A 17863-nucleotide genomic window follows, 5' to 3' on the forward strand; every position below is an offset into this window, starting at 1 on the left:
GCCAGCCCTTTCCTGCAACCCGAGGCTCCGTGGCCGGGGGTCTGGGAGGACCGGGGGGGGGGGGGGTGGGTGCGCGCCAGACCTTGGGGGTCCTGGCGGCCTCTCCGCTCCCGTTACCATTGGCAACGGCACAGGCCGCCGGAGTCGGCGTGGCGCGAGTAGGTGGGACTTCCGGGCTCTGGAAGCCAATGCGCATGCGGCAGTCGGCGGGTCACGCGGCACTTCCTGTCGCGTGATCTCGAGGGCCAATAAAAGTGCATCACTTGGGGTCACGTGTCTCCGTTCCCATTAGCAACCGGAGGCTTCCAAACAAGCTGCCCGCCCTCCGCATCTTCTGCGGCCCAGCCACCCTCGGCGATCCCCGCGCTTGACGGGGCTCCGCCTGGCCTCTCCCGCTCCTCCGGGCTGCGACCCCCGCCGCCGCCATGGTGAGTAGCCGGCCGGGCGCCGCCGCCCCGCGCGGAGGAGACGCCGAGCCGGGGCCGAGGGAGGGCGTGGCTGCCGCCGGACCCAGTCGGGCCCCTGGGCCTCCCGGCCGCCGAGGCTCCGTTAACCAAGGCCCAAGCCCCTTCGGCGTACTGGCCGCCTCTCTCCGCCGCGTCGGGTCAGGCCTCACCCCTACCTGGGCGGGCCCGGCCCAGTCACATCTCCAAGGTCGGGGGAGCTGCGGGGAACGGCTGCCAGCCCACGGCGCAGGGCGGGATTCTCGCTCCGGTCCTAAAACTCCCAAGTTTTCACACGCACACCCCTTTGACGGCAGGAACAGTTGTGTACTTTAACGAGTTGAGGAGCGAGAGCGTGATGGAATCCAGCTTTCGGATGCGAGAGCGACTTTAAGAGTCCAAGCCCTCCATTGTACAGCTGAAGGAACTGGGGTGGTGTAACTTCTTTTGTTTTGACTTGTTCCGAAGAGGCCAGGCCTGTATGCAGAAACAGATCCATTCCTCTTTCCAGCGGATATGGCATGGCAGTCGTACTTAGAACAATGCACAATCCTAAAGTTAGGTTCGGAAGAAAGCATGATGCCAGAGTTGGGGGGCACCATTGCTATGGGCCACTGAAATACCTCGGCAGTGAAACAAGTGTAACATTGTGTGTCAGCTGTACTCAAATTAAAAGAAAAATTTTTTAATGTTTTATTTATTTTTGAGAGACAGAGTCTCTCTGGGGGAGAGGCAGGGAGGGAGGGAGACACAGAATCTGAAGGAGGCTCCAGCCCCCGAGCTGTCAGCACAGAGCCCACCGTGGGGCGATGTCGGATGCTTAACCGACTGAGCCACCTAGGCGCCCCAAATTTAAAAAGTTTTCTAAATAAATAAATAAAAGCCCTCGGTAATTCTAAAAAAAAAAAAAAAAAGAAGAAGAAGAAAGAAAGAAAAAGAAAAGAAAAAAAAGTTGCTGGTGAGCTTTACAAAAGCAATTTGAGCAGGTACAGGTTTAAGGGCTAGGTGATGGCATAGCAAGGGTAGAAGGGGTGGGGATGCAAGGGTAGTTAAAGGGAATCTCAGGGTTGAGGGGTTTTGTGTGGTTTTGAATAAGGTTTATATGTATAGTCTTCCCTGTAGTCTGAAGGGGGGAAGAAACCCATGGAATGTTGAGACGGGGGAATAATTGGTTAAATAAAGTCCTCCAGGAGTTTGAAAGAACCGATTAAGGCCCGATGAAGAAGTGACCTTCAAAAGGAGGAAAGCTCTTTAAGTTCATTTGTTGCCACCTGTCTGTTGCTTGTGAGGCCCCGTGCTTAGTACCGGGGATGGGGGTACCTTAGGGAACCAGGTGGGCAAGGTCCTGACCTTCAGAGACCCTCGTCCTAAGAAAGTTGAGACTGCAGAGGGGAGCCGTGTGGATGCAGAAAAGCCACCGTGAGGGATCATGCCCGATGGCCTTGGTGTTTGCTTCCAACACTGTGGAGAGGGTGACAAGTCTGAGACAGAGGCTCGGAAGTTAGACCTTAGTCTCCCACAGGAAGGCCATGGTAGATCATTGTTCTTAAAATAAAGATCGTTCCTGACTCATAGAGTCCCTACATTAGATATTCAATTGTGTAGTATCCTTTTCTTTTCAGCGTGGCTATAAACTGAAAAAAAAACAAAAACAAAAACAAAAAACTTCACTAATTTCTAGCTCATAGTTGTCCAGCTCTCAGCTGGTTTAAAATAAAGACCACTTCATGACTATTTCAAAAACCCAGTACATTTCTTAAAGCTGCATTAGCCAGGGTAAGGTTAAGTCGCTATCATATATATCAAAACAAACAAACAAACAAACAAACAAAAAAACAGTGGCTTCAAGAATACCTAAGTGTGTTTCTCACTTAGCAGCCGTTTCCCTGCTCATCTAGGTCTGTAGGTCAGTGCTGCTCCACAACATTGGGTCGGGATAAGGGTCCCTTTCATCGTGCTGTCCACCCAACCCCCAGAGCACTGTCTGTGAGGTTCAGCTGAGCCCCCCCCCCCCCCCCCCCCCCGCTCCAGGTCTCAGGGAAATAGGTGCGGCAAAGACCCGACCCTGTCGGAAGGCCCATGCTCTGGAGTAGGCCTCACCTCTTCCGCTCACATCCAGTACTGAGCATCAATCGAGTGGCCACAGGAAGGGCTGGGAAGTGTCCTCCAGTTGGGCAGCCATTTCCCCGGGAGGAAGGGAAGAATGGAATTTGGTGGACATGTAGCGGTCCCTTCTGTATCTTCATCGTTGGTTCCTTCGTCACACCTCCAAGACTAACATCTGCTTTTCTCTCTTTTAGGCAGAGTTGGGCCTAAATGAACACCATCAAAACGAAGTTATTAACTACATGCGTTTTGCTCGTTCCAGAAGAGGCTTGAGACTCAAAACTGTCGATTCCTGCTTCCAAGACCTCAAGGAGAGCAGGTATCAGAGGACTCAAAGGGAACCCCAGGGGAAACCCGGATCCTCTCCGGTATCCGGTGTGGGGATATGGCTGCGGAGGCCATACGAACCATTGCCGGGATTATCATGATCGGGTCCGCCCTGAGAGTGACTCCACCAAGCCCCGTGGATAGGTGAAATTCGGGAAACCGGGTTGGGGTGGGAGCAATCTGTTACCAAACGTACACATAGGATAATGATGAGATTGCAAAGTTTCGAAAGGGCCGTCAGGAAATGACGAAGTGCTTGTGGGTTAATGATTGCCTTGCTGTATTAAAGACCCCAGAACTTGGATTACCTGAGCTATTAATGAAAGGATTCGAGCCATGAGGCGTGGCAGTTAGCAAGAAGACACCTACGCCGTTGATACTGAAGACCTGGGAGGGGGGAAAACAGCAGGAAACCACAGAAAGCTTGCGCTGGTACCGACACTGTTCGTGGGTATACGGCAAGAGATGATCATTAGTTTGGTTGAGCCTGTCGTGGGATGTAATTAAAGTCCGTGGAAAATCCATGTTTGGTCTGGAGAAACATAGGGAAACCAATGAAAGGAAAGGACTAAGTAGTAAAGAGACCCCAGATTACTCGGGGATCAGACTTTGGCACGGTTAAATGTCAGATGAGATGGAAATGAGACAGGCCTCCGCGTGAGCCACACGTGTTGCAAAGCCACGCGCGGCACACGATAGGGGACGCCACCAGCTGTAGACCGTTACGTGTTCGACCCACCGATGTAACCTGGTCAGCTGGTCTCCTGACCCCCAGCAGATGAAAGCAACAATTGCACTGGCCCGGCTGTGAGCCACGGAAGATACTTCATCCCTCACTTTATACAGCGAGTGCCTTAATTGCTGTTCATAACCATGAACTTGGGTTGCCAAAAAAAAAAAAGTGGAAGCAGATTTGGTTTGTTCTACTAAAGAATAGAGGAAGATGGTTGATGTATTGAATAAGGGTGTTCCCCAAAAATAGTTGAAGTTGTGGTTTTTTTAGACTGGCTCATTCTGACTAAATGAAACATTGAAGAATGGTAACAAATACTACTAACTTGAGTATAACTCTGGTCAAACTGGTGGGCTCTTAATTCTGTCCTTTTGGAAGTGAGGCGTGATGGGGCCATCACTCCTGTCCCCTGAGCGGCTGAGGGTTGGGGCCAGGAGGGGAGAGACGGTCTTACTGTCAAACTGTCCTTTAAATTAGGAGCTTTTTCGGGATTCGGCTGTTGGGCATGTTGCTGAGACTCCCGGAAATGATTGTGGGCTTGAGTCACCCCCACCGTGGGACCAGGGCCATGTCATCCCTGCCCTCTGAGCCTGCATCCCCCGCCCCCATCTGGAACGCCAGGGGGTTGAAGAAAATGGCTCTGAGGTCCCTCCCAACCTAAACCTTCCCCGTGGGAGAGTGGGTTTTAATGCTGTTGTTGATGATGGCTTCCTTTTTAGGGAATGGTCAGTGCTCAGAGGAGCTGCACCTAAGATAAGTTAGTTGTTTTTTGTTGTTTTTTTCATTTGGCCCTCAAGAATGCCAAGAGAAAGGGGCGCCTGGGTGGCTCAGTCAGCTAAGCGTCCAACTCTCGGCTTCGGCTCAGGTCGTGATCTCAAGGTCTCGTGAGTTGAAGCCCCGTGTCGGAGGCTGCGCTGACAGTGCAGAGCCTGCTTGGGATTCTCTCTGCCTCTCTCTCTGCCTCTCCCCTGCCCACACTGTCTCTGCCTCTCTCTCTGCCCCTCCCCTGCTCGCACTGTCTCTGGCTCTCTCAAAATAAAGAAATAAACTTAAAATAAAAGGAATGCCAAGAGAAGCAGCACATAACTATTTTCTTATAATCATTTGCTACCATTGGAGTAGTTCATACAATTATTGAAATTCTAGACGAAGGGAAAGGAAAGGAAAAACACTACCTTCTAGGGGACTCTTGAAACTGCTAAATGTGAGAAGAGTGATTTTAGCGGAGATTAAAATAAAAAAATGTTTCAACCGAGAACGTAAAGAAAAAAGTAAACGTTTGGGGGAATGTTTCTGAGCACCTACTTTGTATTGGAGGGCACGTACACCCGCGATTGGGTCGTTCAGACGGACACCAAAAGTGAACTGAGCTTCAGGTATCTTCAGTACGGTTTATTCATAAAGAAGATCGTTCCCGAAGAGATTTTCCCAATAACCCCGTCACCCCCTCGGTTGACCCGAATGTGGGTCTCTTAGTCTCGTTTTGTTTTGTAAACGGTTTGGGTCGTTCATCCGGAAGTCTGGGACTGTGGTTGTTCCGCAGGCTAGTGGAGGAGACCTTCACCGTGGACGAGGTGTCCGAGGTCCTGAGCGGGCTGCAGGCCGTGGTCTACAGCGAGGTGGAGTCTGAGCTCATCAACACGGCGCACACCAACGTGTTACTCCTGCGGCAGCTCTTCTCCCAAGCCGAGAAGTGGTATCTCAAGCTGCAGACGGACATCTCGGAACTTGAAAACAGGTGACACGTTCGTCTCTGCGGCTAGGACGGTAGAGACCCCAGCACGGTCTCAGAAGTTAGCGAACGTCTGCGCCGCTTCTGATCTCAGGGCCGGGGCCTGAGGAAGCGTGGGGTGGGCAGCAGGACGGCCTCTGGGTACCCACCGAGTGATCTCTTAGGTGCCGCTCGGTGTCCTCTTCAGAATTCTGTTTCTCCGAATCCCGGGTGTTATAGAGGCGTTTGAGATTCATGGAATTGCTTTTCGGGCTGTTACTAATGATCCCTGCCCATTTCTTTGTTGGTCGCATTGTATTATAATGAGTCTTTAGACATAATAGGTCGATGAGGGGATGAAGATTATGAAACAACTGAAAGATGAATTCGAATACCGTCAATTCAGACCGGGAGGATTGCAGTTTTTTCTATAATTACATTTTAAGTTATACACTTACTTTAAAATAGGAAATGTAAACAAAAAACAAAACTGTTTTGTAATCTCGAAGGTATCAAAGAGCTCATTAATTTAAACAAAGTAAAATGAGGGGGTGCCTGGGTGATTCAGTCGGTCAAGCATCTGACTCTTGTTTTCAGCTCAGTCATGATCTCACAATTCATGGGTTCGAGCCCCACGTCAGGCTCTGCACTGACAAGAATCTGCTTGGGATTCTCTGTCTCTCTCTGTCTCTCTCTTTGTCTCTCTCGGTCTCTCTCTTTGTCTGTCTGTCTGTCTCTCTCTCTCTCTCTCTCTGTCATGTGTCTCTTTCTCCCTCTCTGCTCCTACCCACCTCCCCACTCGCACATGCACACCCTCGTTCTCTTTCTCTCTTAAAATTAATAAATAAACATTAACAACAACAAATAAAGTAGGGGTGCCTGGGTGGCTCAGTCGGTTAAGCGTCCGACTTCTGCTCAGGTCATGATCTCATGGTCCGTGGGCTCAAGCCCCGCGTCGGGCTCTGTGCCGACAGCTCGGAGCCCGGAGCCTGCTTCGGATTCTGTGTCTCCCTCTCTCTCCGCCCCTTCCTCTCTTGCTCTGTCTCTGTCTCTCAAAAATGAATAAGCGTGAAAAAAAAAAATTCAAAACTAGAAAAAAAAAAAAAAAAAAAAAGTAAAATGAAATTCAAACTTAGTCTAAGAGAAGCCGGGCCGGAAATGAGGAAAGACTGACCGCCCCCAGGCCCGGCGGCAGAGATTGGTGAACCACCCTGGGATGGCCTTCCTGAACCGGGCAGGAAAACCAGTTCGGTCCACTGGCCGCCAGGGAGAGCTGCTGGGAGAACTTGGAGAAAGCGCCACGGTAAGCTTGGGAGAGTGGGCACCACGTCCCCTCCCAGGCGCCCGCGTGGGCCGCCCCCGGGATCCAGGCTGGGACCGCACCGGGGCAGGGAAAGGGAACAGTCACGTGGTTGGTTCATTCCCGACCCAGCTTTCTTCCTCAGAGGCACAGCATATTCCTTCCCAGGAGGGGTGATACTCTTTTTTTCAGTAGGTATCACGAACTAATCCCATGTCTCCGAGGCTACTTACTCTCTGAGAGCCAGCCTGCGTTTCTTGAACATTCACTAGCTAACGCTCGATGTAAATCATGCCTGAGAGCAGTCTCCCTCCAACACCTCAGAAATACGGAATTGAGGGCCAGTTGTGCCAGATTTGAACGAACACTGTAGTTTCGTTCTGGCGATTAGGGCGTATGCTCAGTAGGCGCACGATCCTAGGTGCCGTGGAATATTCAAATCCGGTCCCTGGGTCGGGCTCTGGGCCGTTGGTAACTAGGAATCATTTTCGACAGGGTGCTCTGTTCTCTCCGGCGTGTTGTGGGAGATCGGTGCCAGTGGTTTTATTCTTCTGTGTCTGGGATGCAAATCTATTTTAAATGGATTTTTTTTCACATTTGTATCTTCCAGAGAATTATTAGAACAAGTTGCAGAATTCGAAAAAGCAGAATTTACGTCTTCGAATAAAAAGGTAATTTGGCGAAGCCCACACCCTAGTGGCCGACGTTTAGTATCCTCGAGGTGCTCAGAGCGGTTCAGAGGTGCAAGTGCAAACCCTCAAAGGAACGCGTTTAATTCAAGAGCAGAATTCAAACATTCCTGTTTTCAGGCAAAAGAAAGAGAGCTTTGGAAAAAGTAACTGTGAACACTTGCTTCTGTCTCCCCCCACACACACACACACTCACACACACACACACTCACACACGGAATCCCTGCCGTCCACCCTGCTCCCTGCCATATAAGCTCTTCGCCCAGATGGTGCGGAGCACGGGCATTCGTCCCGGCTCTGGCTCTCTCCCCGAGTGACCTTGAGCGGGTTGCCTGAGGCAGCCGGGCCCTGTTGTGCTCCTCTGTCCAGTGGAGACGAACCTAGTAGTGACCAGTGACCTACTTCTCTTTTCACTCATTCTCGGTATTTGCCACGAGCCCTTAACCAGCCGCACCCCGAACGCTCCCTGGCGCCTGATAGAAGGATACTGCCGAGCCGAATCCACGGACATACGCCATACCCTTCTTTACAAACCAATTTGCCACTTATTCCCCCGGAGCGCGTTTCCGGGTCAGAGGGCATGGATTCACTTGCTAATGCGCATCGCCAAACTGCCAGGGAACTTGGGCCAAGTTCTCCTTCGCCTGTGGGGTAGCTGCACTCGTGCGCTTTTCCCAGACCCGGGCTCCTGCGCACATCTGTTTCAACTCCCTGAAACAGGTGAAAACTCCTGTCCGCAGAGGCTGGGACCTCTATCCGCTTTGGCTTCGAGCACCTTCCCTTCTTCCTTTCTTCCCGCCTTTCCCTTCCGTCTGTAGCTCTTTAAAGGATTTGGGGAGGGTGGGTTTCATGTGCATTTCTGATGTGTTTGGGCGCTGTGGGCCAGGCACTGTCGTAGTCACGGGATGTAGCAGAGAACCAAACCAACAAAAACCCCTACCCACCCTGTGGAGCTGACATCCAGTGGATATGTTTACACGGTGTTTTCCACTTAGAAAGTGCAATGTCGAGGGGCGCCTGGGTGGCTCAGTCAGTCGAGCGTCCGACTTTGGCTCAGGTCATGGTCTCATGGTAATGAGTTTGAGCCCCACCTCAGGCTCGGTGTTGATGCTGTGGAGCCTGCTTGGGATCCTCTCCCTCTCTCTCTCTCTCTCTCTCTCTCTCTCTCTCTCTCTCTGCCCCTCCCACTCTCTCTCTCAAAAATAAATAAATAAACTTAAAAATTTTTTTTAAAAGAAAGAAAGTGCAAATGTTGAGTGATTACATGTGATTTCTTCTGTGGTGATTTTGGTTTGGTTTCTTTCTTTTGTGTCAGCCCGTCCTAGATACCCTGAAGCCAAAGCTTGCTCCACTAAATGAGGGCGGAACAGAACTCCTGAACAAGGTAACGCTGCCCTCGCTTGGAGAAAGGCAAACCCTCTCATCCGGTGCCTGCACAACTGTAGGGGGGAGACCCTGAGGGAGGGGGGTTTGACTGGGGCTCGGGTCCATGGAGGATAATCAGTCCACTGTAGTCACTTTATTTCGTGGTTCCAGTGGGCCAGGAGAGGGCACTCACCTTCCAGAAAGTCTAAAGCAGCTCTTAATTGTGTCTTTTGATGGCGAAGCGAAGGGCATGGCGTTTTGGACAGTGTTTATTAACAGACATTTGAAGTTTACAGTCTGCAATAACAACGATGGGATTTTTTTATTAGGAAGGTTAATAAAAATTAATTACTAATCTATGAACAATTTTCATGGCTCCTGTGTTCCCAACATTATGCTGGATGCTGTTAGGTAAAGAGCAGTGTAGTCCCTAGTCTCTTGCCCTCCAAAACCTTGCGGTCTCATTGAGAAGGGAGAATTAACAGTCTAGAAACAGATAGGAGAATGCTAACGTCTGTGCCTCAGGGTGGCAGAGAAGACAGTTCCGGATCCAAGTGGTTGAGGACAGATTTGGGGGAAGGTGGTTCCTGAGCTGGGCTGAAGGTTAAAGGCAGAATAAATTGTCTGTGGGAAGAAAAGGGGGCGTGGGCAGCAGCGAGGGCCGGAAGGGGAGCCGGCGTGATTAGGCACGGAGTGCGGTGCTCTCGGGCCCGATGCCTGTGTTGAGCGTAGGGACTGGCCTCCCTGCTGACCCTCGGATGGAGCTGCTTGGAGCCAAGGCCTCTGGCCAAGTTCAGTCAGAAGCGCCTAGCGGCTTGGGTGTAGAGCGTTGCACTGATAAAGACTGTGTTTTTAGGGGGTGTCTGGGGGGGGCTCAGTCGGTTAAGCGTCCGACTCTTGATTTCGGCTCAGGTCATGATCTTTTTTTCAACGTTTTTTTTTTGTTTTTTTGGTTTTTTTGGGGGGGGGGACAGAGAGAGACAGAGCATGAATGGGGGAGGGGCAGAGAGGGAGGGAGACACAGAATTGGAAACAGGCTCCAGGCTCTGAGCCATCAGCCCAGAGCCCGACGCGGGGCTCGAACCCACGGACCGCGAGATCGTGACCTGGCTGAAGTCGGACGCTCAACCGACTGCGCCACCCAGGCGCCCCTGCTCAGGTCATGATCTTACCGTTTGTGAGACTGACCCCGCATCAGCCTCTCTGCTGACAGCGTGGAGCCTGCTTGGGATTCTCTCTCCCTCTCTCTCTGCTCCTCCCCTCCCTCTCTCTCTCAAAATAAATAAAATTTTAAAACATTAAAAGAAAAAAAAAAGGCTGTGTTTCTAGGATAAGTGCAGGTGTTGGCCGTGAAAAGCCCCAAGAGTTGCAGGATCAGCTAGGTGAGAGATGGCAGGAGAGGGAGACTTTGGAAGAAGGCTGAGAACGGAGGCCTGAAGGGAGCCTGAGAGACTGTGAAAGAGGCTTAGAGACCACAAGTGACACACAGCTGTGGAGGCCAATGGGCTGGGTGCGACTGGATGTCACCAGGAACCAGGGCACGCAGATGTTTGAGCTGACAAATAATTAAATTTAGTTTTGAAATTGAACTTTGAAGCGAAACAACTTCAAGTATTGAAAAGACCGTAGCTAAAATAATAAACCTTGAATTTACTCACAAAGGAAATTGAACGACTTCAAGAAGAGAATGAGAAATTGAAGTCGAGGCTGAAGACCATTGAAATACAGGTAACCGAGAAATACTTCACCAAAATTCTTGAAAGAGCTGCTTACAGAATAAATACTGAGGGTGTTTTGTTTAAATCTGATTACAGGCAACACAGGCATTAGATGAGAAGTCAAAACTGGAAAGAGCACTGCGGGACTTACAGCTTGACCAAGGAAATCAAAAGGTGAAAGACGTTTGAAATGCAGTCGATGACACTGTAATGACCTTGTGACAGTTGGTAACCACGCTTATCACGAGGATCACTTTGAGCGGTACAGAAATCTCGGATGAATACGATGTCTGCCTGAGGCTGATAGGATATTACACGTCAGTTACCCTTCCATTTTTTGAAGAGGCGGAATAAGTTTTAGCTATCTTTGTCGTGGTTTTCTAATAGAATAAATAGACTAAAAGTGCAACCTTAACGCGAAGCCTTAGTTACTGTTCGTTCTGCCCCTCCTCTGCCACTCCCTGAGAGGGACGCCACCACGGTCCTGCAGGGGGACATCCCTGTCCAGGGAAGGCCGGGAGAGGGCCGAAGGGGCAGGCCCGCCGCTCACCCGTCTCACGGTCCCCAGAGCCCGCCAGCGTACAAGATACTCTCAAGTTTATTTTTTTTTAGCTCTTCTCCCTTTTACCTTGACCTTCCAACTACAATGGGGGGAAAGGAAATGACGAAAGGAGGGGTTTTTAGTTCATTGGATTGGTATTTGGCGTTATTATATAGAACTTCTGATTAAGTCGGCCTTTGGTGAGTGTGACAGAATAGGGTGAATTTACTCGGTCTGCGTCTTCAAACCCGCCTCCGTCTGGTGGCACTCGTGTAATGCACCCAAATCCGGTGGTGGCTCTCCAGGCCCGTCCGAGGGGTGTGACCGAGGATGGCTCTGCCGGCGGGAGGTTCTCGCGTGCACAGGTGGCCTTGCCGTGGACGCTAGACGCTGCCACAGACTTCCTGTCAGCGGGGCCGCTGGAGGGAGTTTTCAGCGTAGCCCCAGCTTTTCCAGTGGTTGTACCGTCATTGCTGATGTCCGCCAAGCGGTCCCCGACTTGCTTCATTGCACTTCTATGGTTTCCTTATGGAAAACTTCAAACTCATACGGAAGTAGAGGGTACGGTGTCATGCACCCCGGTGCCCGTCACTCGGCTTCCCGGTCCCCTGGGGTTGGCCAGGCTGCCTTCCCGCTTCCTCCCCGTCGCCCCTCCCTTCACGTTTCTTTGAGGCAAATCTCAGCCATGACGTCATTTCATCTGGAGACGTCTTTAAAATAGGATAATTCTGGGGCACCTGGGTGGCAGTCGGTTAAGCGTCCGATTTCGGCTCAGGTCAAGATCTCATGATTCATGAGTTCGAGCCCCTGGTGGGGCTGTGTGCTGACAGCTAGGAGCCTGGAGCCTGCTTCGGATTCTGTGTCTCTGCCCCTCCCCGCCCCTCGTGCTCTGTCTCTCTCAAAAATAAACATTTACAAAATGATAAAAAAATAATAAGTAAAAATAAAATAGGATAATTCTTAGATGGCTACAAAAATAACAAAGGAGAGATCTATGATTTTCAATCCTGTATCAAGGACTGTAGATTTAGAAAACAGAGCTAAACACTCCAGAGCAGCTTCATAATTTCTCAAAACAATTGCAAACATTTTTGGATGAAGAATTTCTCTTAAAACTACTTTTAAGATCTGGGCAAAAGAAAACATGTGCACGCTTTCACTAGCTGTGCAGAAATAAAACCTTCGTAAGGACCAGACTTCAAACGTGAGTGAGGAGTTTGTCGTTGGTAGTTCTGTTCCGTCTTCGTATTTAGCAATTATCGACCATTTTCCTGGCCTAGTAATACAGCTTTTTCCGTTATAAGTTTATGCAGTCAAAAACAAGATCCAGCTGCTTTTTGTTGTGCCGACAGGGTGTGCAAACATGCATATTGCTTTAAAAAACAAAAACTTAAGATCTTCTACATTTAGCAAACCGTATAACCAGTAAGCATTAATTAGGCTCTCATGATATTTTAATGTAAATAATGACCAAGACCTACGTCTATTAAATTTTTGATAGAAAGTTTTCGTATTAAGTTGATTATTTTACCATCTGTGTTACTCAACATTTCTTCAGGATGTTTTCTAAGTTGACTTTTCAAAACAGAAACCCGTCCGCCCTCCCTACCCCAGGGCACACACAACCTTGTCAGATTTGAGATCTCACCTCTCCCCTGTCCCTCTGTGGAGTTCCAGCAACGCATACATGACAATTCGCAGATTTGGAGATCAGCGGCCACTGAGCGTCTGCCGTGTGCAGGACAGCGTGCTCTAGGGCCGAGGGTGACTGGGCGCGCCGGCGACCCTCAGGGATCTGGAGCTTACCCAGGCTGGCCGGGGAGGCCGACGTGCATGCCCAAAACATTTGCTCTCATGTCACGAGGTTGAATGACTGTCGTAGAACAGTTGCCGGTTCGGATGTCAACATGAAATTATGTCAGTGCATGTGTTTTCCGTAGGATTTTATAAAGGCCCAAGACTTGAACGACCTGGAAAACACAGTTGCTGCTTTAAAGAGTGAGTTTCAGAAGACACTTAATGACAAGACAGAAAACCAGAAGTCCCTGGAGGAGAATCTGGCAACAGCCAAGCACGACCTCCTCAGGGTCCAGGAGCAGCTGAGCATGGCTGAAAAGGTCAGACTTGTCCGCGTGTGTCTGCCCAAGTGGGGAGGAGGGGGAGCTGAGGGAGATGCTGGAGGACAGCTGCGGATTTACCTTGTTTTTTCTCAAGGTGTCAGCCAGTGCGTGTTAGAGATCAATCATTTCTGGGCGTTGAGAGAATCTTCTGTCTTTGGCACTAAACTATCTGTGGAAATAAAAAATCTCCACTCCTTCCTCTGGTTTGGTAAAATACTCCTGCACGGACGGCTTACGTGTGCTGCCCTGTGCCCTGCGATGCCCATCCCCACGTTGCCTGGCAGAGGGATAGGTGACTTCTCTTTAAAGGATTCTATGCCTCGAGGCACCTGGGGGCTCAGTTGGTGAAGCGTCCGGCTCTCGGATTCGGCTCGGGTCACGATCTCACAGTTTGTGAGTTCGAGCCCCGCCTCAGGCTCCGTGCTGACAGTGCAGAGCCTGCTTGGGATTCTCTCTCCCCTCTCTGCCCCTCCCTTGCTCGCTCTGTCTCTGTCTCTCTCTCTCTCTCTCCAAAAACAAACAAACTTTAAAGGATGCTATGCCTTGCTCTTAACTTACATGAAATGCATAGAAAACTGTTCTTCAGTTTAAGGATGAGACTCTTAAGCATACAGGGGCTAAAATGTAACTGAATGAAAAATCCTCCTCCCAGAATACTGGCACTACTTGGGGATTTGGGGAAAAGCTCATGCGTATTTCACCTGAGAATGAGTTTACTGTCTCAAACAGACGTCCCACGTCTAGGGCACAGCATGCTTCAGTCCTGCGCTAACATTGTACACGGTTATGGGTTGACAGTGTTGCTCTCTGACTTCTCATTTGAAGGAATGTATTTTTAAGTTCGAACAATCTTAATGTTACGTAAGGAAATTTTAAAAAGAAATTAGAAAATAACATAAGCAGAATATTAGTAAAAATAAAGCCAAAAACTGTTTTTTGTTTTTTTTTTTCAAAGCCAAGCGGCAAGGGTTGTTTATTGCAGGTTCGAACCTGGACCTCCGCGCACTCGTTGCCAGTGACGCTAAGAGGCCCCGATCAGGGTTTGTACAGCGTTTTTATAGACAGAGACAAATGGCATAGGGGAGGTTTCAGATTATGGGGGGGCCTGATTAGTTGATTTTAAAGTAAGGACATTTGTTGTTCTCTGCTTGGGCGTCCTTTGGCGGGAGAAAAAAGGGGAAGGGGAGGAATGTGTTAAGCAAGCAAGATTACAGAAGCGAGAAAATGCTGGTTAGTAAGTATTTTCATAATCTTAGGGTATAGCAAACTAAGCCTAGAAAAATTTAACAGTGCTCACATCGAACACTAGGCAAGACATACAAAATTTTAAATTCATTTTCTACACCTCTACAAAAGCACCCCCATTTTTCTCCCTGAATAACTGTTTAACATTGAGAAAATGTCTTCATTAGATTAATAGCAATTAAACTCATAGATTAAATAGGACATTTTAAAACATCTTGGTTGTACTTGAAATGCATATAGACACAGTTCTCTTTGTCCAGTCCCTTACATCTTTCCTCCCGGCTTCCAGACCTCATTGTTGACTCTGCTTTTGTGCCATCTAACACAGATAAATGTTAGATAAAATCAGATAAAAACTGATACGTTTTTATCAGGCGGTTCTTTCTCTCCTTCGCCGTTTCTCAGTAACAGGCCGACCTTTTTCACCACACAGGAATTAGACAAGAAATTCCAACAGACAGCAGCTTATCGAAACATGAAAGAGATTCTCACCAGGAAGAATGACCAAATCAAGGACCTGAGGAGAAGACTGGCCAAGTAAGCCTTGCTGATCCCGCGCGGCTCTCGGGTTTGCATCACTGCCGGGTTGATGTTTGTTCTTCGTGAAATCTCAGCCTGTGTCCGGAGAGGTCAGGCCAGTGGGTAGTTAGCTGCTCTGTCATTTAGTCCAGAAGCCTGCGTCTGAGGAAAGCGTTGTCCGTACTGCCCGCCGGGGCTGGAACTTCAGACACACGGCTGCGATAGGCCGCTCTTGGCAACGGTCATTTAAGCAGGATATCAGAAAGGAAACCCAGCCAGCTTATGGGCGGCCTTGGCGTTTCTCCTCAGGAGTGTTCTCACAGGAGCCTAAGACCCGGCCACACTGTGCCCTCCGTGACAGTTGAGGTGCCAGAGAATGCGGTCCCTGCAGATGGGCGCCGTAGCCGGCGTGGCCTAGGAGTTCATGTTCCACGCGACCCCCAGGGAGGGCCGTGTCCGGTTCCGGGAGCTCACCACGTGGGGGGACGCCTGCAGCCGTGGCCCCCGCCACGTGGTCACGGTGCACCCACAACCGTCCCGATCCGGATGTGGTCTGCTCTTCAGGCTCCTTTCTGTCCTCAGCAGGTTCACCTGGAAACTCAGCCGACGTGTTACCTGGATTCCAGGGGAACAGAGCTGGGAAGTAAATCCAAGATCTAGTTCTTTAGAGAAGGGGGTTGGTTAACCTTCTCGTGTGGTCGTATCAGCACCCTGTGTCCATCTGACAGTTCGGGTGGTTACTGAGTTTCCGCTGTGCTAAGCTGCCGTGGGTCTAAGCGCCAGCTGTAGAGACTTAGAGTCCAGAAGCATCTTCACACTCGGTTGCCCCTTTCTCCCACCTGCTGCCAGAGCCGCCTCCGCATCACCGTCACACTGCCTTGACCGGGCCCGGCTCCCACCGGAGCAGTGACTTCGAGTGAAAAACGCAACGTTGCTGGTTTGGTCACCAGAGATGTTTCGCGTAAACTCATTTGGTAACGACGACAACGACAAAAAGTATCATGACGTTATGGTCTTCCCTGAATTTTCTTATCTCTTTCCAGATACGAACCCGAAGATTAAAACCCAAAGAAGATTTCTTCTGGAAGCTGCCACAGCATAAAAGTACAAGCTGTTTCTCACCTCAGACACGTATTTTGAAGCAGTTTGTTATATTCCCTCTCTTTATTTTTCTAATATATAGACTTTGCTTCTACTATTTAGAACTAGACTCCCCATTGCAACTACCTGATTGAGCAGAGGGGAGCCTGCTGCCTGATCCCAGCCGGCCGGCCCAGACCCTCTGCGAGCATTCCAGGGCCTCCGTTCCGATGCAGTGAGAACTCTTTGTGGTAAAGAAGAGATTTTAGAGCGGGAAGAAGAGCCTTCTCCTTCCGCATTAGCACAAAGCATATACCATTTCAGTAAATGTTAAAAATAAAGACAGTTATTAAAGATAGTTACTACAAATAAACCTTATTTTTCAAAATCTAATTCATTTTCTCTATTTCATCATAAAAAAAAAGATACAAATGCCCTGAAAATGTGACCATCAACTTTTATAGGCAGTATTTTTACCAGTTAAAAGGAAAATGAACAGCAAACATGAGGATTCGATTAACTTCCGTCTCTCTAGCTAAACGCTGTGTTTATCAGAGGAGGGCAGACATTTTTTGCAACCCAATTTACCATTGGATTACTGGGTTACTGATGGAGCAGTCAGATCCATCCCGTGCCGCCCAGTTAAAGTATCTGGGCTCACTGGGGCACCTGGGGGGCTCAGTCAGTTGAGCATCCAACATCAACTCAGGTCATGATCTCATAGTTCGTGAGTTTGAGCCCCACATCGGGCTCTGTGCTGACAGCTCGGAGCCTGGAGCCTGCTTCGGATTCTGTGTCTTCCTCTCTCTCTCTGCCCCTCCGCTGCTCGTGCTCTGTCTCTCTGTCTCTCAAAAATAAGTAAATGTAAAAAACAAACAAACAAAAAAAAAAAACGAGTGAGAGGAGGGAGGGACAAATCCGACAGGCCAGCCTTCATAGTGCATTCCTTCCGCACCTACCTCTCACCATGGACGTCACTCAATCTCTGTTCCTTCTAGAGCTTTCAGTGAGGATTCCAGTGTCCCCACATATTTCTTTAGCCCAGAATTGATACTCTTACCGAAAATCTGTTCCGTTACTTAAGGACCGAGATATTTGGAAACAGAACTTGCTAGTCTATTGGTCAGAAGGCATTTAATCATGTTCTCCCTGCGTCTTCCTTAGTTTGATGCCCACAGGGAAGGAAGAGGTGTTGAGAATCCTGTATCGCTGAGTAAGATTTCAACTTGGTTTTCGGTAGCGACTTTGAAATATTCTGTGTAGTGTGTTCCAGATCAATAATAAAGTCAAAAGCATTGCCGAAACCTTGAAACCTTAAAACCTAACTGTCCCACGTGAAGATAGATAAATACGACATTCTTTGACATAAACCAACATGACGACTCTTCCACATACAAATACTTCGTGCTCTGCTTTTGCTACTTTTCGCGTGTCTGTTTAACTCGGGCCTTTAGCAAAATGAAGTGTTAAACGTTTATTTTTTGCACATTTACCTAGTTTTGAGATTTCCCTCATTTGACCAAGAAAGCAAGCCTCTTTGGTCTATATATTCTGGGTTCCTAAGAATGTTGGCTCGAGCCTTGACTGAACTTTTGATGTGCTGAGCTGTCTAGATGGTGCATTCCTGGCTGTCAGGACGCAGCTTTGGCTCAGCTTAAAAATTCAAGACTCCTGCTCAATTATGGCTCAGACCTTTTGATGACAGAAGAAGCATAAAGGGATTTTGTTACTAATTTCTTCTGTTCAACATTTAAGGGCTTGTTTTTTCTCAGTATGCAGTACATTCTGAGTCTAGAGTGAGTAATCCTATTTGATAAAAAACTTTGCTATTCGTTATGTCTATTCTTATGAACCGAAACGATCTGTAGAGATGCTTACATTTTTAAATGGCATGCGCACATTGGACACTAATGATTCTTTCGCTGATGTAGAAATGCTTATATTCTAAAGCTTTTCCATTAGAAGT

The 17863-nt window shown here is 49.0% G+C and overlaps 1 protein-coding gene across 3 annotated transcripts; it reads left to right on the top strand.

The window, feature by feature from the left end:
• The first annotated feature begins 275 nt into the window (after window positions 1-275).
• On the top strand, window positions 276-16290 carry LZTFL1 (leucine zipper transcription factor like 1). Of its 3 annotated transcripts, none has more exons than XM_086698437.1 (11): window positions 276-428; window positions 2744-2868; window positions 5153-5347; window positions 7231-7291; window positions 8625-8693; window positions 10337-10402; window positions 10489-10566; window positions 12874-13050; window positions 14732-14835; window positions 15861-15921; window positions 16001-16290. In XM_086698437.1, exons 1-10 carry the CDS (start codon window positions 426-428, stop codon window positions 15877-15879), a joined length of 897 nt encoding a protein of 298 aa, XP_086554563.1. In that variant the 5' UTR covers window positions 276-425; the 3' UTR covers window positions 15880-15921; window positions 16001-16290. The 3 variants fall into 3 exon arrangements, with proteins under 3 accessions (XP_086554563.1, XP_086554562.1, XP_086554561.1); XM_086698436.1 differs by having other exon boundaries at window positions 16021-16290; XM_086698435.1 differs by having other exon boundaries at window positions 15861-16290.
• The last annotated feature ends 1573 nt before the right edge of the window (window positions 16291-17863 follow it).

The sequence above is a fragment of the Puma concolor genome, chromosome A2 (genome assembly GCF_028749965.1).
Source record: "Puma concolor isolate L17-30 chromosome A2, mPumCon1.1.hap2, whole genome shotgun sequence".
Taxonomy (NCBI): domain Eukaryota; kingdom Metazoa; phylum Chordata; class Mammalia; order Carnivora; family Felidae; genus Puma; species Puma concolor.

Coding starts and splice junctions, on each gene's coding strand:
- LZTFL1 (XM_086698435.1), top strand. Junction 7,292..8,624: donor TTACGTCTTCGAATAAAAAG/GTAATTTGGCGA, acceptor CTTTTGTGTCAG/CCCGTCCTAGATACCCTGAA. Junction 10,567..12,873: donor TTGACCAAGGAAATCAAAAG/GTGAAAGACGTT, acceptor TGTTTTCCGTAG/GATTTTATAAAGGCCCAAGA.